Raw genomic sequence first — 25674 nt, 5'->3', positions numbered from 1 at the left:
AAGCAACTGTTAGCTGACAAGTTCACATATAAACTTAAAAGGTGATGACAACAACTTGTTTCTGCTGCCTCAAAGTAATATTAATATTACAAGTATTGAGCCTATTTTTTTTCAGTGCAGATGAAAAATATAATGAACAGGTCTTTGTCGCTCAGACAATCATTGTACATTTGAAAGTGATGCTCCACCCAGATTCAGTTTTTTGTAGTATCAAACAATCTCCTCCTGGAAGAGTGTTAAAAGCTTGTATTGTCCTCCTTCACCTACTGTATACTACGTCAGTGGCTGTGGTCACCTCCAATTATGTCAGGTATATTGTAATGGTAACAACTTTTTATGGTAAAAAAAAAAAAGTCAAAAAAAATATCTCAAATCACTCTTGCTTTACAATCCACTTCTCTGCTGTCCATCCAAATGCGAGGTGGGTCCTAAACACGTGTTATTTATTTTATTTTTTTACTGCAGGACCACAGTTGTGTTTTAAATACATGAATAAAATGAAATACAAAAATAAATAGCACGTGAAGATTTTTGCATGCAACTACTAAAAGGTGTATTGTGTATTATTGTATATTTAATCTGAGATTGAGAGAGCCATTGATACAACATAATTACTTCTTTTGATAAAACAATAAATAATCAGACCTTTAACCTCACACATGTAGGCAGATCCTCCCACACTCTAGGCAGAACATTGAAAACAGTGACATGTAAAAAGAGACCGAGATGAGCAACAATGAAACTGAAAACAGTGAGCATAGCTAACCATCACATAACCAACATATTTTACATGAAACCAACTCAGGTCAGATATGACATCAAAGAAATACTCGTGAAAATGAAGCCTGAGTCAGATCTACAACGATAACATTGTCTTTATCTTAAAAAAAGTGTCCCTTGCCTGGTAGAGCATGTGCCCCATGTACAAAGGCTCAGTCCCTTTGGCTCTTTCCTGCATGTCATTCCCCCTCTCTCTCACCTTTCACATATTTAGCTGTCCCATACAATAAAGGCCTAAATTGGCCAAAAAAATATCTTAAAAAAAAAAAAGAAGTCCCTTGCTGTATTTATTAAAAAATGTACACCTACACAAGCTTTACTGACCACATTCTTGTTTGTTTGTTGGGGTTATTACTAAAAGTTTGTGTTGTTGAAAAAGAAGCAACAACTTACTATTATTATCTATTAAAACATTGACGTGCGTGTAAGTGAGTATTTCAGTGTGGGATGGTATTTAACTACTTTTGCTTAGTGCGTTTTTGCAATTGTGGATTGGTGAGCTGTATGATTCGAAATTAGTTTATCATGGCATATATCCATCTGTGTGTGTGTGGAGGTGTTCCTGTGGCTCTAATTGACGTCAGCATTCCTGTATGTGGCTTCTGTTGACTTCCTGTCAAAGCAGATGGACTGAGTTTTCACTTCCTTCTTCAGAACCGCAGCTCGTCAGGTGCCCTGAGTTTGTGTGTGTGTGTGTGTGTGTGTGTGTGTGTGTGTGTGTGTGTGTGTGTGTGTGTGTTAGAGTTTGGGAAAGTGTGTGTGTATCTGGTAAACCAGCTTCATAATATTAATTATGACCTTTCTGTGTAAAGGCAAACAAGGTTGTCACTAAATGATGCGTTACGATAAACTTTATTTTCTTTAAAACCATCACTACGTTGAAGTACTATTGACTGCAGAGACTTTGCAAGTAAACAGTCTATTCCTCATCTATATGCAAACATTTCTTTAATTTTCTTTAAGTGCAGTTTTGGCAGAACCTGGATAAAGATTGACATGAAATTAGCATTTTAAACTTAAAAGCTTATTAAAGGATGAAGATGTCATCCTTTTGTTATTATCAACAAATACAGTGAAATGACTAAAACCAGCAAGAAATGTATCCTAACAAGTATAGTCTGTCCCAGCCTGTTTATATTATTTCTCACTGTTGTTCACAAAACTTTTAAAAACACATAAAAAAAACTGTTGCATTTGGTCGAAAAAAAACAAAAAACTATTCAATGTATTTGTATTATGTGATATGAAACTGAAATATCTTTTGGTTTTGTATTGTTGGTAGGCTAGCTGAAGACTTCTCCTTGGGCTTTAAGAAATTGTTTTTTCACTATTTTTGTGACATTTTATATAGCATACAAACCCTTATTTGAGAAAATAATCAGCAGATTCATCGATAACAAGTAATTGTTAGTTGTAGCCCCAATTTGAATGTATGCATGTACAGTATATACAGCATAGGTTTATACTGTATACCTACCTTATGTATGTAATACATCTGGATAACTCCAGAGTTTTTATGGTACAAAGGTACATGATATATCATACTGTAGCTGCACAAAAGATATATTGATTTTTGATTTTGGTCTCTTGAGAGGATTTGTTGATATAATGAAAATATAAAGTTACACCAGTGTTGTCCTTTTAAAAAAACACCATTACCGTTTTGTAAACTTTCATTGTAACCTTTATATAATGATGCAGGGTTTCACTGGTTCCCCCCACTGTTTTTCCATGATCTCAGGCCACATCCTCACTGCACCTCCTACTCACATTATATCACACATCTACATCCATACCTCTGTCTCTCCCTCTGCCACCTTCCCTCTCTATTTTATTCATTCCCAGCCTCTGTCCAGCTGTCTTTTTACCCCCTTGAGTCTTTATTTTCCTTTTCATTCTTCTGTTTGTCTCTTTCTCTCTCTTTCGTCGTTGCCAGAGGAGGAGGGGGAGGGTAGGAAGTGTGAGGCAGGAAGAGAAGATCAGATTGTTCCTGTTTTGCTGTCTCTAAACTGTTGTAACTTGACAGAAGCCAGGAGGAACTGGTGTGTAGACGAGGTGTGTGTGTGTGTGTGTGTGTGTGTGTGTGTGTGTGTGTGTGTGTGTGTGTGTGTGTGTGTGTGTGTGTGTGTGTGTGTGTGTGTGTGTGTGTGTGTGAATGTATGTGTCAGCCACCAGGAGAAAAATAGGATGCAGAAAGACAAAGGCCTATTGTCTGTGCCCACACACTGCACAAACATACACATGCTGATACAATGATATAATACGTAAATACCTACAGTGCTGCACTATCACAATGCAGTACACACAGGTGAACCTATTTCACCTTCTCTCAAGGCACACAGTTAATTCAACTTCTGTATATACAGACAGTATAAATAATATTAAGCCAAAACTGCATATCTTGCATATTTTGAATGCCTTTCATGAAAAAGACGAAGGTTTAGTCATGAGATAGGTCGAGACAGGTGCATATCCTCTCCTCTGGCTTCAATTTACAATTGTATATAATAATGTGATATATAAGATCTTTGATACATATTATCTATAGTATTCCTCTCCTCTGGCTTCAATGTACAATTGTATATAATAATGTGATATATAAGATCTTTGATATATATTATCTATAGTATTTTTTAGTAATAAACTGAGGCCAGATACGTTTTTGGTACTTTTGCAGTGCTGCTATCTGTTACTGTATGAATGTACTGTCATGTGAAAAAATTAGGACACCCATGCTAAAGTTGACTAAAAAGAGGAATAAAAAAAAAAATCATCTTTTGGAAATTGATCTTAATGCCTTAATTTAAAAAATGAGGAAAAATCCAATCTTTAAGGACACCAATTTTCTTAAATTTTCGCTTGTGACGTCACAAGCCGTGCCGATTTTTAACAGCTCACCCGGAGACTGAAGGCAGGACACATTCAATTCGGTTCAATATTACTTATAGTGTCAAATCATAACAGGAATTATCTCAGGACACTTTACAAATAGAGTAGGTCTAGACCACACTCTATAATTTACAAGGACCCAACAATTCCAGTGATTCCCCCAAGAGCATGCATGAATGCGTAAGTGCGACAGTGGCGAGGAAAAACTCCCTTTTAGGAAGAAACCTCGGACAGACCCAGGATCTTGGTAGGCGGTGTCTGATGGTGCCGGTTGGGGGTGTGATGAACAATGGCAATAATAGTCACAATAAAGATATTGTAATAGTTATAATAGTTCATGGTGTCGTAGAGCACAGCAGGGCGTAACAGGGTGTAGCAGGGCGTTGGCCGGACATAGCAAGTCGAAGCCGGGCATTGCAGTGCGTAGCAGGGTGTAATAGGGCACAGCATGGCGTAGGGCATGACCACGGCGACCGCTGCCACCATGATGTAGGTGCCATCATGATCCAAGATGATGATGCTGGGCGGAAAAAGAACATCAGGACTCCGGGGAATAAGCTCCCCGGAGCTTTGTTAGTAACAAGCATTTCTGTGACACGAATACACACAGATGGAAAGAGAGAAGAGCGAGAAGCTCAGTGTGTCCAAGAAGGTACCCCGGTAGTCTAAAACCATAACCGCATAACTAAGAGCTGCAGAGAAGGGGAGATAGGGAGGCTGTGTTCCGTGATTGTGGCTACACACCTTCCCCCGCCGGTCTAGGCTAACGCTGCAACTCATTACTCCCTAAGTATATGTAAGCTTTCTATGGGGAGAAGCAGAGATAGGGTGGGGGTGCGCCATGACTGTGGCTACACACCCATCCCCGCCGGTCTAGGCGAACGCTGCAACTCCTCATACCCTAAATATAGTAAGCTTTCTATGAAGAGAAGCCGAGATAGGGAGGCGGTGCGTCATGACTGTGGCTACACACCCACCCCCGCCGATCTAGGCGAACACTGCAACTCCTTACTCCCTAACTATAAGCTTTATCGAAGAGGAGAGTTTTAAGTTTACTCTTAAAGGTGGTGACGGTGTCTGCCTCCCGAACCCAGACTGGGAGCTGATTCCACAAGAGAGAAGCCTGATAGCTAAATGCTCTGGCTCCCATTCTACTTTTAGAGACTCTAGGAACCACAAGTAACTCTGCATTCTGGGAGCGCAGTGCTCTAATGGGACAATAAGGTACTATGAGCTCTTCAAGATATGATGGTGCTTGACCATTTAGAGCTTTGTAGGTCAGAAGAAGGATTTTAAATTCAATCCTGGATTTTACAGGAAGCCAATGCAGAGAAGCCAACACAGGAGAAATATGATCTCTTTTCTTAGTTCTTGTCAGAACACGCGCTGCAGCATTCTGGATCAGCTGGAGAGTCCTAAGAGTTTTATTTGGGCATCCTGATAATAGGGAGTTACAATAGTCCAGCCTGGAAGTAACAAATGCATGGACTAGTTTTTCAGCATCGTTTTGAGACAGGATGTTCCTAATTTTGGCAATGTTACGAAGGTGAAAAAAGGCTGTTCTGGAGGTTTGTTTTAAGTGGGCGTTAAAGGATATATCCTGATCAAAAATAACTCCTAGATTTCTGACAGTAGTGCTGGAGGCCATGGCAATGCCATCTAGAGTAATTATATCTTGGGATAATGATGTTCGGAGGTGTTTAGGGCCCAGCACAATAACTTCAGTTTTGTTTGAGTTTAACATCAGGAAATTGTAGGTCATCCATGATTTGATATCTCTAATGCATACTTGAAGTTTGGCTAACTGACTGGTTTCGTCTGGCTTGATTGATAAGTATAATTGGGTCATTCATTCAGAAACCGTATCTCACTCAAAACAGCATGGATGGATTTTTTTCAAAGTTTGTATGCGTGTGGAAGCACCAGAGACACAAAAGAACACCCCAAATCCCAGAAAAAGTGTTTTTTTCATAATATGGGCACTTTAAGATCAATTTCCTAAAGATGATTTTCTTATTCCTCTTTTTAGTCAACTTTAGCATGGGTGTCCTAATTTGTTCACATGACTCAAGTGATGCTCAAAGCTGCCTCTATGGGGACATTTCAGTTCTCAGTGGTCAAAGCTGGTTTTATAGGGGCATCTTTGTTGCCTACTGTTTAAGACGCATACCATGTAACAGGTTCGATTAAGCTAGGGATCTCTGTTGCATGTGAAACCCTTCTCTTTCTCCCATGTATCCTGTCAATATCTCCCAACTGTCACTATCCAATAAAGGCACAAATGTCTCAAAACTCTTTCAAGCACCTGACATTACATTTATTTGGCAGACACTTTTGTCTCAAGTGACATTGACTTTCTCCCTCTCTGCCCCCCTTTTTTCCCTTGGACCTTGCTTAAGGACACTTCGATAGCATAGTTGTGACTAAACAAACGTAGCCAATGAGAAAATCTCACACAAGGAGTTGCCAAGTGACAGTTAAAGCATTAGGAGGAAACATATGATTCATGGCTTAATATATTCTTTTGGAGTGCCACCATGGACTTTGCAGGTTAAGTAGATGACTAGGGTTTGTCCTACAGTATACACATGCAACAATGTTGTGACAATGTCATTTGGTTGAAACTAACAGCAGTAGTTTTAGAGTCCCATTAGCCAAAACTAAGAGAGTCTTTATTTTGCATTTTGGGTTGTGTCACTGCTGCACAACCTACAGTATTGCCCTTTGGGGACAAATAAGGTGAGGTTGAATGATCAGTGATCAGTCAGGCAGAAGTGGAATAGCATATGCAAGCTCCAATGCATGCCATTGTATGATATTGCTTTTAGTTTTTCAAACCAGAGTTTAAATAGGAAAAGTATGTATCGCACGAAAACAGAAATCACAAACATGCTTTTTGTAACAATAGGGTTTAGCATAGCAACACCAGATTAACAACCGTCTGGGAAATGAGTATCATGTGTAGTTTTCATAGTGAATACTGGGGTAAAGTACTAATTTAAACCAACCATCTATGTTAAAGGTAAGCCAAAAGTTGTATGTACTGTAAATTACGGGCCTTCTTTAAAAATGTTGTACCTTTGTTTTCAGTCATTTGTGTTGCAATTCATTCCTGCAGGGTGTATTTGTTGTTTGCACTCAAACGTGGTTAGCATTGAGAAATGAATTCAGAAAATAGTTAAAGAAACTGTACGACAGCTCCTAAAGGCCACCAACTTAATTGTGCTGTGTGTGTTTTAACTGAACTGAGGGTGTGTGTGTGTGTGTGTGTGTGTGTGTGTGTGTGTGTGTGTGTGTGTGTGTGTGTGTGTGTGTGTGTGTGTTTTGAGGGCATGTTATGCAACCTGGACCAACAAGAGGTGAGTGGAAGTATCCAGAGTCGTACGTGCTGTAGTTAATTACGGTGTGTGTTTGCCAGCACCTTGTGTTCTAATGTGTTAATGTCACAGCATGTCATTGTTTTTACAGAGCCGTTATCACGTCAGAATCACAAACAGGTTAGTGAGGTCTTCTCACACATGTGCCAAAAAGGTTCACGTATTGGAGAGCCATTGATCCAAAGCATCTGTTTAATGACATGGTGTCATAACCGAGCCAGGACATATTCTGTCCCATTTCTACAGCATTTAGCTGTGATAACCTCACAAAGGTATGACCTGACTTCCTGGTCAAGTCAACCTCTGTGATTAAATGCTGTCATACAGGATATATGTGAGGCAAAGGGCTCTTGAACTCTCCCTACCTTATTCGCATATGCTCTGTGTGTGTATGTGTTTGACTGCTCGGTAGTGTGGAAAGGTGTCAACAAGTTGGCTTTTTTAATCCCATTGTGCATTTCCATTGTGTTGGTGTTTTCGTATGAGGCGAGCAGTCCCCCCCCATGACATTTTCCAAAAAGAGAGCCCTGCATGTTATTTCAAAGCTAGGAGCTGGTGGTTGGTCAACACTAAACAATATGTCTGAGTTAACTGTATAGCTAAAGGTATTTGGACAATGAGGAATTGTTATGTAATAAGGTAAAACAAAACACTGCACATACATTTACTGTATATGGTATGGTATGCTACACACATAGACACAAGGCTTATGGGATGGACAGTTTGGTCTCTCTCTTTGTCTTATTGTGACCAGGAAATTCTTACTGAATTAGCTGGTTCTTAGGTAAAAGCTTGTTATACAAGCAGTGGATAAAAATAGTTCTGCTGCTAAATTTGGTAATCAATGCTTTGGAAGTTGTTTGCCTGTACAAAGTAGTATCACAGATTTAGAGTTGCAGTTGGGAAAATATGTTGCACATCTGACTGGTTTTTAGCCATTCCAGCAGCAGAGCTTTAGGGATGGCAGTGTCGGTCTGTTGGACAGTTGGTCGGCAAGTTAACCACTTTTGTCCAGACTAAAATATCTATAACAACTATTGTGTTGATTCATGATCCCCAGATGATGAATCCTATCATATCCTAATGCCATGACTTCCCCGGAGATCCCCTGACCTTCTTTCTAGCGCTACCAGGTCAACGTTTTTATTTATCCTGTGAAAAAGGCCTACCTGATTGATTTGCACAAACTTTGGTATAGATATTTGATTTGCACAAACTTTGGTACATACATTCATGTTCCCCAGACTTTGGGGACCCCCTGACTTATAGCACCACCATTAGGTTGATAGTTTTGAGTAAAATTATTGGATGTTGGCAAAGGAACTCAGGATGTAATCATGTTGTAATCATTTTGGTGATAACTTTTCTTGTCATCTAGCATCATCATCAGTTAAAAATGTGAGCTATCCTTTGGTTTTACATCATATACCTGCAAAGCTAATGACATTCCCATCATCCTCAGCTATACTTTGTGTTTGGTGCTAATTGGCAATCACATTACAGTAAACAAAGATGGTGAACGTGGAAAACATTATACCTGCTAACGATCAGTATGTTAGCATTGTCACTGTGCGCATGTTAGCATGCTGATGTTAGCATTTAGGTCAAAACACCACTGTGCCAAAGGTCATCTTAACAGAGCTGCTAGCATAGCATTTTTACAATACACTTCAAACAGTTCCATGTATCACATCCTTCAAATTTGAAAGTGAAATCTGTCTGCATGACACCTCACCTGAGAGTTTGCTGCAGTCAACAAGGGAAGGGTTAATTATATTGGTTGGTATTCAGACTGTGCATCTTTTATCCAAGGGGATCCTCAACTAATCTTGTGAGCTCTAGTTTTAGTGATCAGTAAAGAACCAGATCGGAAAATAAAACATAAACAGCCTGATTTTGAGTCTGATAATGTGTCATCTTCCATCTTACAGACCATTGCATGTTTGTTGTTCTGGGCGGTACAGAGGAAAAAGACAAATCATCTTTCTTGCATAATTTCACCAAGTCACGGAAGCATTTGTTGATCTGTGCCAGCAGGTTTCAGAGAGCAGAATGAAGAGTACCTCATCAATCTCTTTAAAAATGTTATTTAATACAAGCCTCAGACAACCCGGCCTTCCCTGCACCAAACAGTGACCCAGTGCGTGCAGGAATGCACTTAGGAGGTCATAGAGAGGAGGACAAGAGAGACAGAACAGGAGGAAGGATGAAAGGAGGAGATGAGTGATGAGTGATGAGGTGAGAGGGCGGGAGAGATAAGGATTGTCTTGAGAAGGGAGAAAGAATAAGTCAGGAGGCACCTGAGAAGACATGATGCAGGGGAAACAGGAAAGAGGGCTGGATCTAAAGCAAAAAACAAACAAAGAAACTAAACAGATTTTTTCTGTGACTTCTCACAGTACCCTGTGCACCTGTCATTAGTGTTTACAGTGGCTCATTGATGTGACCCAGTTGTTTTATTGTCTATATATATTTGTCTTACTGAAGATGCAATTTGTCAATAGCAAGGCTGACTTTATTTGGAATAATTTTGAAAAGAATTTGGCGCGGTGTCTTTCAAAATAAAATAATAATGGTCTCGAGAACTGTCAATGATGATCTGTTTACTCTGTTTTGGGGAAACACTGTTGATATGTGTAGGCTAATTAGCCATAGAGATATTGCTAATTGTTTATTGTGACAAACGCACAAACCACAGTAAAACTGTCTGTTAACTACTACACAAATTCACAAATGCATAATAACATATGGTTTTAAAATTATATTAAAGTAGGCCTATGTGAATCAAAATTTCTGTGCAGAAAGGGCAGCTCAGGTCACAAATAGTTAAACATGGTAAATGTAGGGTTTTTACAGAATGCAAATTCATAGACAAAATACTCAAATGATTATATATATATATACAGAACAGAAAATCATTCTAACTAATATTATTATAACTAATATAATATGAGATGGGCAGTTATAATAACCAATATAAGCAGGTTGCTGTAGCAAAGCCCCCACAGAGTCAGTACGCCCATACTGTGTCTGACACGATAGCAGTTTTGTTTGGTATGAAAGCACATCAAATATGGCTTTTTGCACTTAAGCCACTACATAACAACTGCAGAAATAAATCAAATTAATGGTTGATAGTTCCACAGAGAGTCTTAGGTTTTAAGTTATTTTTAGTCAAATACACTACAGTGTTCCGTGAGGGACTACGTGCTGTCAGTCACACAGAAAAAGCATACATGACGCCTTATGTGGTGATCATCACTGCATGCTGCAGGAAACGTGTGCATCATTTCAGAGACTGCATTATATAGCTATATGCTGCACCACTGCTTTTCTGCACGCACGCACGCACAAACGTTATTTCAACCAAAACTAGAGTTGTGATTGGGAAAAGTGGAAAGACGGCCCAAAACGGTTTTTCATAGTTTTATTTTGTTTCTGTTGACTTTGAGTGAAGTGTATTTTACGATGCTAAAATTACTATTTACAGTTGTGTTCAGAATAATAGCAGTGTGTTTAGAAAAAGTGAATAATGCTCAACATCCTTAGAATAGCTTTTAATTCCATAATATCAGTGCATTGGGAACACTGCACATTCAATTCCAAATCAAAACATGACCAAAATGTATCAAGTTTGTGTTATACCTTTACAGAAAGTGAAGAAAAAGGAATATTAGGCTGTTCAAAAAAATAGCAGTATTTGCATTTTTCTTTACAAACTCAAACATTTACTGTCTCAAGGGTTTGCTTTACTTTGAATCACTGCACTAATATTTAGTTGCATAACCATTATTTCTGAGAACTGCTTCACATCTGTGTTGCATAGAGTCGACCAACTTCTGGCACCTGTGAACAGGTATTCCAGCCCAGGACGATTGAACTACATTCCACAATTCCTCTGCATTACTGGGTTTTGCCTCAGAAACACCCCAGAAGTTTTCTATGGGATTTAGGTCTGGGGATTGGGATTGCCACTCCATAACATCAATCTTGTTCATCTGGAACCAAGACTTTGCTCGCTTACTGGTGTGTTTTGGGTCATTGTCTTGTTGAAAGACCCATTTCAAAGGCATTTCCTCTTCAGCATAAGGCAACATGACCTCTTCAAGTATTTTGATGTATTGAAACTGATCCATGATTGCTGGTATGCGATAAATAGGCCCAACACCACAATATGAGAAACACCCCCATAACATTATTTTTGCACCACCACGCTTTACTGTCTTCACAGTGTACTGTGGCTTGAATTCAGTGCATGGGGGTCGTCGGACAAACTGTCTGCGGCCCCTAGACACAAAAAGAACAATTTTGCTCTCATCAGTCCACATAATGTTGCCCCATTTTTCCTTTGGCCAGTCAATGTGTCCTTTGGCAAATTTCAACCTATTCAGTACATGTCTTTTTTTCAGCCTTTGCCATTTTGGCTATTCATCGATCCATTCGAATGGTAGTTGACCGTTTTTTTTCCCCACGTCATTCAGGCTTTGGATGCCATTTCAAGGCATTTGAAATCATTTTTGGCTGAGCAGCCTATAATTATCTGCACTTCTTCATATGTTTTCCCCTCTCCCATCAACTTTTTAGTCAAAGTCCGCTGTTCCTCAGAGAAATGTCTGGAACAACCCATTTTGCTGAGTATTTCAGTGTGAAATGCAATATAACCAGCATGCACAACATTTACTTCCTTCCTACCTTAAATATGGGCCATAATTGACACCTGTTTCTTCACAGAATCAATCACCTCACTAATTGAACACAACACTGCTATTATTTTGAACATGCCCCTTTCAATTACAGATTCAATTACACAGAATGAGCAGCATGCATGTCATGACTGTTGGGTCTGTTGGTTTTCTATGACGCTACAACACTTACTAGTCAATTATTTGCCATGTAGAAATATCACTTCTACCAAAAAATGTGATATGTGAGGTTAGTGATGTTGGACTGCTATTATTTTGAACACAACAGTACATGGAGACTGGTGGGTTTAGCGAACGCAATTTTGCGGATGTTTTTATGTTTTAAAAAGGGATCTTACTCTTTAACAGAAAGGTCGCCCTCCTTAGAAATCCTTTCCATAATGTTGTCAGACACTTAGAATATCAAATCAAATCAATCAAAGATTGTTGTTCCCATCAGTCACTTAGACACAAAAAACATAGGAAAACAGCAGGTTGAAAAAAAACGTAGTTAGCCTTCAACCTACTACTCAGTTAGGGAATGTTCGTTATTTATTTAAGGGGCCACCAGAGGAGTTTTGGGACCTTTAGTCAAAATAGACCTGACCCTCCCTTCACCAGCAATACATTTTGGATGACCCTCCAAAATGATTGGGAGAAAAGGGATGACCCTACCCAACAATTTATTGTACATTCATGACATGGTGACTAAACCTCTGCATTCTCATCTGACGCATCCCACTCCTCTGTTATGGTGTGGTGGCCATTTCAGTAGATTTACTCACTAACATTGTTGTGGAAACACAATAAGCATGGAAACTAAATGCACACTTCCTGCATTACTGCATTACTTAAAATACTAAGTTACTAATCTAGTAAACTAGTATTCACATGAAATAAAACAATAAAACATTGAGACCATTCAGCAAAGCACACTGGGTAATTCAACACTGGTTGTTATGGACTCATCACTAGGCTTCCTCAGTCATTGTATATTTTAGCATAGGTAAGCTTGCCGAACATTATCCAAAACTCCTTTTCTCAGATGAGCGTCAATTTGGGAGTTTGCATGCTACCACTCCTTCCTTCTCAAATGTCATTTGTCATTTGCACATTTTCACAAATAATCACAAATAATCACAAATAATCACCAGGACCGAAAAGATATACCTCCCGTCTCATGCCTTCCCGGCTGCCGGCTGGTGCTATCCGCCGCGCGAGTTTTTGCTTTTCAAAATAAAAGCTTGCGTCTGGTCAGCTATGTTTTCGTACGGTGTTTTGGATGTTTTGAACTAAACAGTACGGCAATCATGCTAATGATTTCAGCAGATGTCTTAGTTACAACACGATTGAGCTAGCAAATCAGTTTTGTGTTTATATGTGCGAGGGGGATTTATTCAGTTTGAGAAATCCCACGGTCTCTAAGCTACAGGTCTGGCTGACTAAACAGGGAGGGAACCCATCTGCTAGCGATAGGGGCTGAGACTGAGAGAGCTACATGGATAAATACGCACCAAACAAGCCACTTTGAAATGTTGCTCTTATCATAAGTGTTGGGTGACCCCCCCCCCCCCCCCCCCCCCCCCCAGATGACCTTCTCCTCAACAAAGAATAAAAAGACATGACCCTCCCCTATTTTCCTCCGGTTGTCCATTCCATAAATACCGAACGGTCCCTTAATGTTTATTTCCAAAAGAAAATATTTGATATTGAGTGTGTTTGTAAATATGGCATAAAGATGAGCTGTTAGGGCAGTTTTCTGAGCAGGTATTGCATAATAAATGACATTGCATTACCGTAATGTGGCTGTATCAGACATTAGTCAGAAATACAGAGATTGGAAAAGTCGGTGAAAATGTGGCTACCATGGAGCTGCCATCTGGAAGCTGTTTACCAAATATATTTTCTAGGATTGATGGGAATTTACTATTGCTTTGATTTGGAGTCACATATCAGAGCAACAAACCATCTTTGGTTGATGAGGTAATCCTGACCACTGCCAGCCTTGTGGTCTTGATATGGCATCGGTTCAATAAGCTATATTATGGCAGGGCTACCATATCTAAATGTCACAGATACAGTATCTGCCAACCTATCACTCTGTCTCTCACCTCACACTTTGCTGTGCATGTCCACAAAATGCCAACATGAGCAGTTGCCATGGTAGTGACTCCCTCTTTTTCCTCCCCTGACTATCTTCTGGTCAAAGCAATGCACTACCTCCATAACCCCCCTTCTTTCTGTCTTTTTCTTGCCTCTCTTCTTGACCTTCCAGGTGTCCAAGTATTTAGAAACATATTCTTGGCCCTGTTTCTATGTTGGCAGCTAAAAAGTCTCAGTATTTATGTCCCAGGGTGTCTTGTGTTACCTTCCCTCTTAACTACTTCCCGCTCCTGGGTACTTTAATGGCTTCAGGGGGCCTCCCAGAGCAGCCTGTCTACTGTGCAGACCCCCAAATATTACATAGCACTGCAACCTCATCTTGCATGATGTATGAGATCTTTAAATAAAAACTTGATTAAATTCAATTTAAAAAAGACAAAATAGGTGCCTGGATAGCTCAGTTGGTAGAGCGGGCACCTATATAAAGAGGTTTACTCCTCAACGCAGCGGGCCCGGGTTCGACTCTGACCTGCGGCCCTTTGCTGCATGTCATTCCCCCCTTTCTCTCCCCTTTCATGTCCTCAGTTGTCCTGTCAAATAAAGGCCTAAAAATGCCCCAAAAATAATATGAAAAAAAGGGGGAACTTTAAAAGAAATAAAAAAAGACAATCACTTGATTTTCCGCATTTTTTAAAACCCCACTCAAACTGCCTCAGGTATGCATCACTGGGCAGGACAAGGAGGTGAAACCTTAGAGAAAGAACTTATGTAAAGGGTTTGGGTTTCTTTGGCGGGAACTGTTTATGCTGCTGACAGGAAATGCTGTGATAGAATAATTCCCCCCTCTGATTTACTGCAACTCTTTGCAGGTAAACAAGTGTGTGTGTGTGTGTGTGTGTGTGTGTGTGTGTGTGTGCGTGCGCTCTTTGTTTGTCCATGCCTGACTATTTGTGTGTGTTGTTATCAGATAGAGAGAGATAACGAGAAACCCAAGAGTTGTTCTCTTTTTCTTACATGGCATGTCAGTGGTTTTTGTTGTACTTCCTGATGGAGAAGTATGGGACAAAATAGCTCCTATCATTACAAAGCATCAGCTGTATTGTGTGTGAACGATTACACAGCCTGCAGGCCGTTGATAAGCTCTTGTGAGCTGTACTACATACTGTAAGTGACGGCTACATTTGTTTGTTGGAAACTTGGCAGTGGTGGCACACCTCTAGCCGTATGTAGGTAGTGGCTGCTCACTGACAATAACTGAATGCATGATACAGTAGCAACAGCCTGTGAAGTTAAGCCTGGCTTATGTAAAACAAGGGTTATATTTAATTTACAGCTGCTGCTATTCAATCACTAATGATAGCAAATCCTTTTACAATTATTACAATTACTGTACACACATGGAGTGCAGAATCATATATTATATTTCACTTTATAAAAAAGCAAAGCCTTCTTAGGGTTATTAATATTTTCTTTTAACCCTATCCTTGAATTATTAGGTACAATTATTAAAACTAATGCTATCCTGCAATACATCCTACCCTCATGAAGGTTATAATGTTCGGTTTTTGTTGAAAATATTTTACATGTGTTGATTGAACTGTAAGATTATTTTGGAGGATGTAGTTTGTGATGCTGTTGAATTATATTACATTATACAAATGTGTTTCTGTTATTTTGCCTACCCGCGTTGATATAAATGGGTTGGACAAAATAATAGAAACGTATGTCAGTAATAACAATATAATTCAACAATTTCATGTGATTAATATGAGGATTTTCATTAGTATAGTGCTGACACCCCAAGGTGTCCCTGTTTTGAATGAGAGGCAGGATGAGGACTTCTTCTACCAGAGGACATATTTGAATCCAGAAATGCGTCAAACTTGGCAGGTGGACGTGTGTATGTGTGTTGATGTGTTCAGAACTTCAAGAGAACTGGTGAATGCATGTAAAAGAAGTGTGTGAGTATGGATCGTGTGTGTGTGTGTGTGTGTGTGTGTGTGTGCTGACACCTTTCTGTCCATGGAAGGAAGTCCACGCTGGGCAGTATTGTGACACTAATGAGGAAACAGGCCACTGTGACAACAGTGACTTCCTCACACAAACAAGCACACACACACACACACACACACACACAAGGAGACGTGCACACTCCCCCCAGGTGTTTAGAAACCCCCTGCATGTTTTTATTTTTTTATTTTTACAGCAGTTCATCCATCTTTCTCAGAGGACAAATGAGTTCATTTGGCGTGACAAAGAGCAGACAGGGCCTGACCTGCGTCACAAACCCCAGCATGAAAACACTGTTATTACTCCATTCAACTCCAACTCAGCTGGTTTAATACATTGGGTCTTAAACCTGACTTTACCATTTCTGATAGAGATCTGCTTCTCTGATTTACACTAATGTTACATAAACAATATTTTAGTGCGAGTGTGCAATGAAACCAACCATATCTCACATAGCTTTTATGTTATTATGACAATGACATTTGTGATTTCTGGTGAAATGTCTCAACAACTTTGGATGGATTGTCATTAATTTGGTAGACACATTTATGTCCCCCCTCAGGATGAATTGCAATAACTTTTGTGACTTTTCTGTAGCTTTGGTTTATGACCAAATACCTACGTATACCTATCCCTTCAGCCTCAGCCCTACTTTGTATTCAATGCTAATTAGCAAATATTAGAATGCTAACACACTAAAGTAAGATGGTGAACAATATTATATTATATATAATAATATACCTGCTAAACATCCGCATGTTTACGTTGTCACTGTGAGAATGTTAGCATGTTAATGTTAGCATTTAGCTCAGTACAGCCTTACAGAGCTGCTCATGTGGCTATAGACTCTTAGTCTTGTTAATGGAAGGTTTCAGTGCACAGTATGTACTATAGAAACTTGTTTGAATCTATCCGCTTGGGGTGTTTTTTTCGTTTAGTCTTTCCCCCCCAACAGCTGTTGTCTTGGTGAATTTTCTTTAACTTTATTTTAGACCTAAGGGGAAATCCAGTGATGTCGCATTTATAGGTTTTTCTTCCTTTTTGCAATTCAATCATTGTACAGTGTCTTATTGAAATAGCAAAACTATTATTATTATTTTTACATGTTATTGGCTGTTGTAGTTTTTATGTACATTTTTTTATGATCAAAATTGGTTGAGAATAGTTTACATCCCCTCTCTCAGTTTCAATACTTAAAGAAACATTTTAAAGGTGTAGATAGTCCAAGACATTGAGTGTACTCAAAAATAAGTTCAATGTTTAGAGAACAAGTAACATTCAGATGAGATAATAAACATTCAGATGAGACATCAACAGTGTAATTATGTGGAACGATAAAGCAGGGAAGGCAGTGTACTTAGCCTGTCAGGTGTCTCTCCTATGACTTATTGTCAGTCAGACGTATTGTACAAATTAGCACATACAGTACAGTAGAAAATGTGCATGATGTTGACCTTGTGCACACATTTTATACCTGTGTAAACACTTCATAGCCACAGTTTAAATAGCCTGAAGCTCCAAGCTCTGTAGCTGTAGCTTGTGTTATGCAAGGTGTTCTGCTGGTCACATAAAAACAGCTTTTGTACAGTGTATCAACAGTGAAATCAGTCTAGACAGAAGAGTCTGGTCTTTGGCAATTGCAGATAAGACTGTTTACCTTAAGCTTCTCTCTCTCTGAGAAAAAGACAGACCTCCACTGTTTGCGCTACACCGGAATGTGTATATTGTACCCATGAGCCAGTTTTCAATGTATGCTATTTGTGTGTGTGTGTGTGTGTACAGTATGTGTCTGTAGATCTTCATCAGTCACTTCAACACTAATGCTTTTCTCAGCAGACAGAGCCACAAAGCTGCTTGCTATTGTCTCTTTTCTGTTTAGTGTCTCGTGTGTGACAAGGTGACATAATGGCTTGATCAAACAAAGCTTTGTATTGCTCATTTCTCCCCCCTCTGATTGAAGGTGCAAACTAGCAACACATGTATTTGTTGTGTTGGCGCTTGTGTTATTACGGTTCAGGATTAATTAGACATTTAAGATTTGGGTCACGTTCTGTTTCATAACCACAACATATTATACTTTTTAATTCAGCATCAAACAATTTAGTTGACTGTGTAGTGATGACAGTAGTACTATAATAAGCCTTAAAGGACCAGTTCACCAAAATCACAAAAACGTATTTCGTCGCATACGTACCTCTTGAGGTTTCTAGCCATGCAGATAGGCACAGCCTTGCCTGCACCCCAACACAATGGAGGTGAACTGTGTTTTGACTGCACACAGCATTGAGAAATTACATTTGAAAAATTCAACAGCAGTGAAGAACAGCTACTAATGGAGTGGCAGTGAGATTGTTTTGCCGAAGAATGAACTTCCAATGACAACTTTAAAGCCACCTTGGATAAGAAATCCTTAAAATGTTCAGGGAAATGAAATGTCAAGTTGGCAAACTTTATCTGCTGATGAAAGTCAAGCTCCAAAACAGCTGAATGGTGGTGAGATTGTTTTGCCAACAGCCACATGTCTTTTGAGAAACAGTGACCCGTTTTTTTTCTGAATAATCTGTATTATTCTGGATAAACAGTTTTCAGTGGAACTACTTTCTTCTTCTGAAGTGGCTCTGTGGATTATTCAGAGTAACCTGGACATTGTTTGGGGAAAGAAAGGTTGCTGTTGACATTTCTTAATGAAAATGTTGTCAGCACTACAAATGAAATTCTTATCACCTCAGATGGATATCTCAAAATCTGGGCAAAGACCAAAAAATATCTAAATGGCCTGATACTAATACAAGGAAGTGCCCTTCTAGTTAGTTCAATGTGCCCTTATAACTAAGTAGAAGGGCACTCGGAGAGCACAGACCTCCACCAAGGCAATGCCGTATCTCAGGCAGCAAAACAAAATGCTTGTCCTCTATCAGTTTTTGGTTTAAACTAAATGTGTATCCAGTTTTTTTGGCTCAGTACCATAAAGTCCCTCCTCCAAACATTCATATTGTTATAGGGCTTGTTATTATTTAATTAAATGGTAGGTGTCAGTTTGCCTGTTTCTACACGATGAACACTTTATATATTTAAGGATGTGTGAGAACCCTGTTGTTTCAGAGGTGCTTAACATTTGGGTCATGTATTATCCTCTTCAGCTCTCCATTGAGTGCTCATCTCTTATTCTCACACCGTTGCTAATGTGTTTATTCTCAAATGCCCTCTTTCTGTTTTGTGTGTTCCCCCTTCACAGATTAGAGTTTTGACTGAGGACAATGATCCACTCATAGCTGTGTCATCAGAAAACTCCTCTATGCACTGTTGCACTGTGCTGTTTAAATCTGGCTCACAGCCTTTACTGCACATTATTCCTACTGATCACAGAACAACCGACAACTTCAGCTAAGATATGCTGCTGCTGTTTTATTTCTAATAAAAAGTCCCATTCCATGTTTGGAATGCAGTATTTTAACAGATGCTAAAAAAAAAAAAAAGATAAAATATGTAGCACATGTACTGCTCTTCATTTATAACAGCTTGATTTGACACTTTCCTTGACATAAACAGTGTTGGGAAAGTTCACTTTCTACATGAACTAGTTAAAAGTTCAATTCACAAGTTTTAAAATGAACCAGTTCATAGTTCATACGTCAACATTTTGAAACTAGTTCACAGTTCCAAAAATGAACTAGTTCATAGTTTGTTTTTTCCATGTTGCTGCGAGTTATTATTTTTCTAAATTATTGCCACAGCCCATATAGAACCACAGACAGCAATTCTTTTATCAGTTTGAACACTGAAACTACATACCTTGAAAGGCTAGCCGGGTGCTTCAGTTCAATGTGCTGTTTCAGGTTTGCTGTGGATGTGACTGAAGTGCGGATTTTCTTTTTGAAAGCTGGTGGGCAAAGTTTGCACAGAAATGTAAGATTTTTCCCATCCTCACTGACCTTGTCATAAAATTCGTTTAAATGATCATACAACGCCTCCTTGCTGATTCGTCGCCTACGTGCTGCTGTCGCATCCATGCTGCTTTTTGTTTTGATTACGCATGCGGCGGTGCGACGCTGGTGTTGCCAGATTGGGTGTTTTTTCCACTACATATTAAGGCCTGTTTACGGTGTGTTTTAGCCGGGTTTTCGCCTGGAAGGCTCTATAGAAATCTGGCTCCCTATTGAACGAAGTTAAACAGAGAGCGTGCCGTTCACAGACACCAGAATGAACGAGTTCACAGTAACATTCATCAGGCAGTAATTCAGTACTTTCAGTTCACGTTCGCCCAAAATATGAACGAGTTCATGAACTATCGTTCAATGAACGCGTTCAGCACAAACACTGGACATAAATGCATAAGACTGTAATGCTAAACTGGGATGTGGTGCACGCCCAATACTGCCCACTAACAAACATTGTGTGATTTCTTTTTTATTTTTTTTATTTTTTTTTTTAATAACTTAAGATTCCATTACACTAAATTGTAATGAAGGTTTTATGTCATGACATCCTTCATAAATCTAGCATCAATAATTCTGGAAAATGTGATTGATTTTCCTGCAGCCAATCATGGCTCAATATCTTTGACACAAACTTGTATGTCATGATAATCCGACCACTTTCATTTATCCCCAAACCCTCTTTTAACTTTATCCTTATTTTGGGAAGGCCAGATCTGCAGCATGAAAGAATTGACTCTTGATTTATTGTTTACATGTGAAATTTTTTTCAGAAGCAAAGGCAGAAGTACTGTAGCGTGATTTTCTTATAACGCCACAAAAGAGAGGAGGGTGGGTAAAGACTGGGACTTTGACACGAGAGAGACCACTGTTGGCATCCTGTTTCCTACCAACAATGATGATGTATTCTATAAATGAATCATTTGAATCCATTATAATTAATTTGTAGTGGTTTTGGATGACACAGACAATGACCTATTTTGTCATTTACTTTGGAGAACTTGTTGTTTCTCATTGATTTCTTGACCAGTAAAATGTACATGCGGTGGACTGTGCCTGAGAAAGAAAAAGACATGACAAGAGAGTTGGCTACTTTCCCTTCATTTCCACCTTTCGTTATCTTTCCGAGCAGTAACACTGGCTGTCCAATTATTATCATCATCATCTCCACTATGTGTCACACACAAGAGAAATTCCCTGGAAACATGTCCAGAGTTCAGAAGAATAGCGGGAACCACTGCCCAGTATTAAACCACAGAAGCCATCAAAGTGTCCTCTCTCTCTCTCTCTCTCTCTCTCTCTCTCTCTCTCTCTCTCTCTCTCTCTCTCTCTACTTTGACTACACTCTGCCAATAACACTGACTCGCTACTTCGAAATGTAATGTGTATACAACCGTGGCTACTTTGACAAATGCACGTCCCACTCTGTGTTCACAACCACAAGTAAGTGTGTGTGTGTGTGTGTGTGTGTGTGTGTGTGTGTGTTTACACTGAATCCTTGTTTGCCCACCTTGCATCATCAGGTGAAGTTGTGAGTCTACCTGTGTATGTACGGTATGGAAGTGAGAGCCTGCCATCAGAGTGTGTGTGTGTGTGTGTGTGTGTGTGTGTGTGTGTGTGTGTGTGTGTGTGTGTGTGTGTGTGTGTGTGTGTGTGTGTGTGTGTGTGTGAGACAGATTTGGGTAGCTGGTTGTTTGCTCTCAGAGAGGAGGTGAGGAATATCACAGCCCTCCTCCAAACCGCCTGCTCTACCGCTCTGCTTTCAGATCTAATCGTTGTTTATATGATCTGACTCTTGGAGACAAGGTGACGTCATTAATAATATTTTCTCTCGGAGCTTTTGTATCATACAAGTTACAGTAAGCGTTTGCCTGTGAATGCATAACAGTGTAAACTCACTTCAGTATCAGCTACTGTAGCTTGGCTCTGTCCAAAGTTAAAAAATCAAATAAAAAGCCAAGTAGGATCTCTAAAGCTGTCTGAATTTAATGAAATTAACAAATTCTTCAAAGGGATATTTAGTTTACAATCATGTAAAACTGTGAAAACCAGCAAATGCTTACACCGAAGAATCCGCAAACATAGTTGTTTTTTTTTTGGCATTTTTACTTTTACGATTCATTTTCTGCTGATACACTTATCAGGATCAGGGAATCAGAATAAGATTTATTGCCAAAATAAGTTTTTTACTTGCAAGAAATTTGCCTTGCTGTATTTGGTGCATACAATAAACCTCTTGAAAGGAAATAAACAATAAAGCAAAGTACCGCAATAGTCATAAACATAACTATAGAATATAAATATTACAAGTACAAAAAAGTCAAATGGATTCATTGACTAATTGTTGCAGCTCTAAAGGAAGTACTCTGTTCAACTTCTTCAATGTCAATACTGTAAGTAGAGAGGGAAGAAAATACCAAAGGCGATCGTGCCCAGCATCTTAACAGAGCTTCATCTGTTTGGTGGAGGGTGTGCGTTGGCAAACAAAGAGGAAAGGCACCCCTCCCAAAACAGAAAAAAATAAAAAAAATTTTTTACATTCATCAAATGTAGCCCTTTATTAAAGGGTTACATAATTTCTTAAAAATTATGCACTTATCTGTCCTTTGCTCCTTGATGAGTTGGCAGCTGCTCAGACCCTCGGAGAGAGAGAGAGATCAGGGGAGAGAGAGAGAGAGAGAGAAAGATCAGGAGAGAGAGAGAGATCAGGAGAGAGAGAGAGAGAGAGAGAGTATAGGGAGGGAGGGATCTGTAGGCCTCTTTGTACACTGGAAATTTGTTGCATAAGATCTTATCTCATTACCACGTTGTGAAGACACACTTATGTAAATGCACCTCCTGTGCTTTCTCTGTCCTTTGGACATATCTGTTATTCTTGCTCTCATTGGTGGTTTTCGGCTTTGCTTGCATTGCTATTATTGATTTTGATAGTTGCATAAGATTATTTGATGTCAAACAGATGATGGTACAGAATGTACAGGACCAAAGTTTAAGAGTGTGAAAATGAGTGTTATGTTTGCCGAAGTTGTTTCTTGGTACCTCAGTTGGCAGTTGTATTGTTACATCAGATGACAAAGTAAATAAGATAGGCCTTGTGTTTAAACATGACACATATGTTCTTGTCTCTCCTTGTGCATGTATGCTGTCCTTACCCTGATGTTACATAAGCTTGACACCTGGATTGGGTTGCACCTGCTATTTGTAAATCCATCACTCATTTTGTGTGTTATGTTCTTTTTAAGTTATACAACTAGCTAGTTTCGTTTTACAGTAGCACCAATAATGAAAAGAAGGAAAGAAAGTAAATGGTAAATTGGTTGCTCGGACACATCTTTTCTATGATCCCATCAAAAACAAGTAAACATGAAGTTACTGTAGCATTACAAGCTGTAACATTAATTGAAAAATAACAGGGCTGTACCAAATAGTTTCTAGTTTCATTCATAATGTTGACATTCAAATTCTCAATGAACATATGAATGCTGCACAGAATGTTTATTCATTCTGTTTAAAACAGTATTCATAAACAGTTTCAGATAAAGATTAGGCTACAGTAATGTTATTAGTATTATACTATTTGTAGAATAGATTCCAGTGTTGGCTGCCTATGATTGTTTCTGACTCGTGTGATACAAACATTTCCAATAACTCCAGAGTGTTGTTTCTGTCTTTGCATAACGTTGATATAAGCATAAGGGCACAGTTAATATTTCATCATTATTTTTATGCATTTTTGGATTAGCTGACATTATTTATGTTGACAAAACTATGTTATATAAGTTGATTTAATAAACTATTTAATTTGAAGAATCACTTTATTCAAATTGAGGATCTTGTTGATTTTGAGGAATTTCTTTCATAAAATATGACGGCAGACATTCTAAACTTCATTCGAAAACCTCAATAGAAGCTGTGAAAGTAATGACATTTGGTATAGCCCTACAAAATAACAATTTAAAGGGGCCAAACTAAATATTAAACTCAATTGCCATGTTTTTTTCCTCAATATCTGCGTAAGAGTTAGTAATATTCACGCAGTTTAGAATAAGAGAATTGTTTTGTAATTGTTGTACATTTATTGAGGTCTGGGAATGCGTGACATCGGAACAAGGAACACAGTCAGAGGGTCATATAGGTTTTAAACACCCCCTGCATTAGGACTGCTCTCACGTTCGATTTTACTTCAAAATAAAGTTTAGACAGTTTAGATAATCTAAACTGTTGGCTTGTTACAACATGTCTGACCGCTTATGTTTGTCACCTTGTTGTCTTGGACTTTTTTTAGAGCGATGCGGCCAAATTCCTAGATCTTACAAATTACTTTGGTGAGTACAATGTTTGAACCAATTTGTCAATGTCCATTTTATTTGTATAGCACCTTTCATTACAAGTAAACCCAAAATGCTTTACATTAAAAACAGCATACACATGAAAACAAAGCATGAATAGAAATAAAACACAAAACAAGACTATCAACAAAAACAAACCAAACATACAAATTCATACACCAAACACACACACACACACACACACACACACACACACACACACACACACACACACACACAGTAATTAAACAAATGCCTGAGAAAATAAAAAGGTGTTTGAGTTTGCTTTTAAATTTGGACACAGTTGTGATGGATGTCACCTTAATTATTATATTATGTTATGCATGTTGCTACAAACAGGGTTGTTTTTGTGTGTGTGTGTGTGTGTGTGTGTGTGTGTGTGTGTGTGTGTGTGGACAGCCGTGTTGTCTCAAATAAGCTATAGAAAGGTGCCAGCATTAGGTTACATTTAAACGCTCCAATGCCCTCAAACTCTCGAGTGTCAGTCAGGTGCCCGGCTTCTGTTGTGGTAGTGGTGTGTTCATGGTTTATTTGAAAGTAATCCCGGTGTTGAAAAGTGGCCAGAAACGGCAGGCCTGGCCCCTCACCTTACATATCTCCTGTTTCATAAAGATGCTGCAGTACCAAATATTTACCTTTCTCAAAGCTCTCTGTACCAGCCAAGGGAGATCCAGAGCTGAATTATGGGAAAAGACCGCCTTGCTTTTGTCGAGGTGTGTGTGTGTGTGTGTGTGTGTGTGTGTGTGTGTGTGTGTGTGTGTGTGTGTGTGTGTGTGTGTGTGTTTGTTGAAAGGGTTGGTTGGGTCATTATGATGTTATCAGTTATTCCACTTAACATTTGATTATGGTTGTTGATTTGATTTGTTATCAGTTGATATACTGATAATACTCATACTCATTCCAAAATAAGATTATTAATTAATTATCATACTTTATTATGTTGAAAAAGCTCACTTGAAATGTCAGGTCTGTTGCATTTTCTAGCTTGTGAACAAACCTTCCCATAGTCTGTCTGCGTCCTCTCAGTGAGATTGGTTAACTGAGCTTGAGGCCAACAAGAAACGTAAAGACCACAAATGACACTTCAGGTCATGACCTTTAGAAAAATCACGTCAGAGAACAGTCGTTTGAATAAATTCAACTTCCTACCTACGTTTATACCTAGTAAAGCTTAGAACGGGCCTAAAAAAATCAAGTCTGACCCTACCTGAGCCCGTGCACGTTGTGTCCGAGCCCGACCCGGCCGACACATTAACTGTAATTATGAGCCCGAGCCCGATTTATACCCGACAATTTTTTAATACGTGGGCCGTTATAACTGACGTTCTCAACTACAATTCCGAGTTGTTTGAACTGCAGAAATCTGTTTAGAAGGGGTATGCTTGGAGAAGTAACATAAGAGGAGATTGAAGGCTAACTTTTCTGCCATGGCAAGCCTGCTTCATGTGTCTGTTCATCGTCAACGTTTTTTTTGCTGTCATAGGCGAGCAGCGTGCCGCACTTAATGCACTCGACAAAGCCAACACATATGTTGTCACTGCCCACGACG

General features: G+C 39.1%; 1 protein-coding gene across 3 annotated transcripts in view; it reads left to right on the top strand.

Annotated features, from left to right (window-relative positions):
• pde4ba (phosphodiesterase 4B, cAMP-specific a) overlaps nt 1-25674 on the top strand; it is a 146497-nt gene that overhangs the window by 87432 nt on the left and 33391 nt on the right. Inside the window, exon 3 of one of the 3 annotated variants that reach the window (XM_078258563.1) lies at nt 24062-24101. The exons of the other annotated variants lie outside the window; for them this stretch is intronic. Coding sequence (XP_078114689.1) covers nt 24062-24101 — 40 coding nt within the window. The remainder of the gene's footprint in view (nt 1-24061; nt 24102-25674) is intronic. 3 annotated transcript variants of the gene reach the window in all.

Source organism: Sander vitreus, chromosome 9 (assembly GCF_031162955.1).
Source record: "Sander vitreus isolate 19-12246 chromosome 9, sanVit1, whole genome shotgun sequence".
Lineage (NCBI taxonomy): Eukaryota > Metazoa > Chordata > Actinopteri > Perciformes > Percidae > Sander > Sander vitreus.
This window is presented reverse-complemented; position numbering and strand designations above follow the sequence as displayed.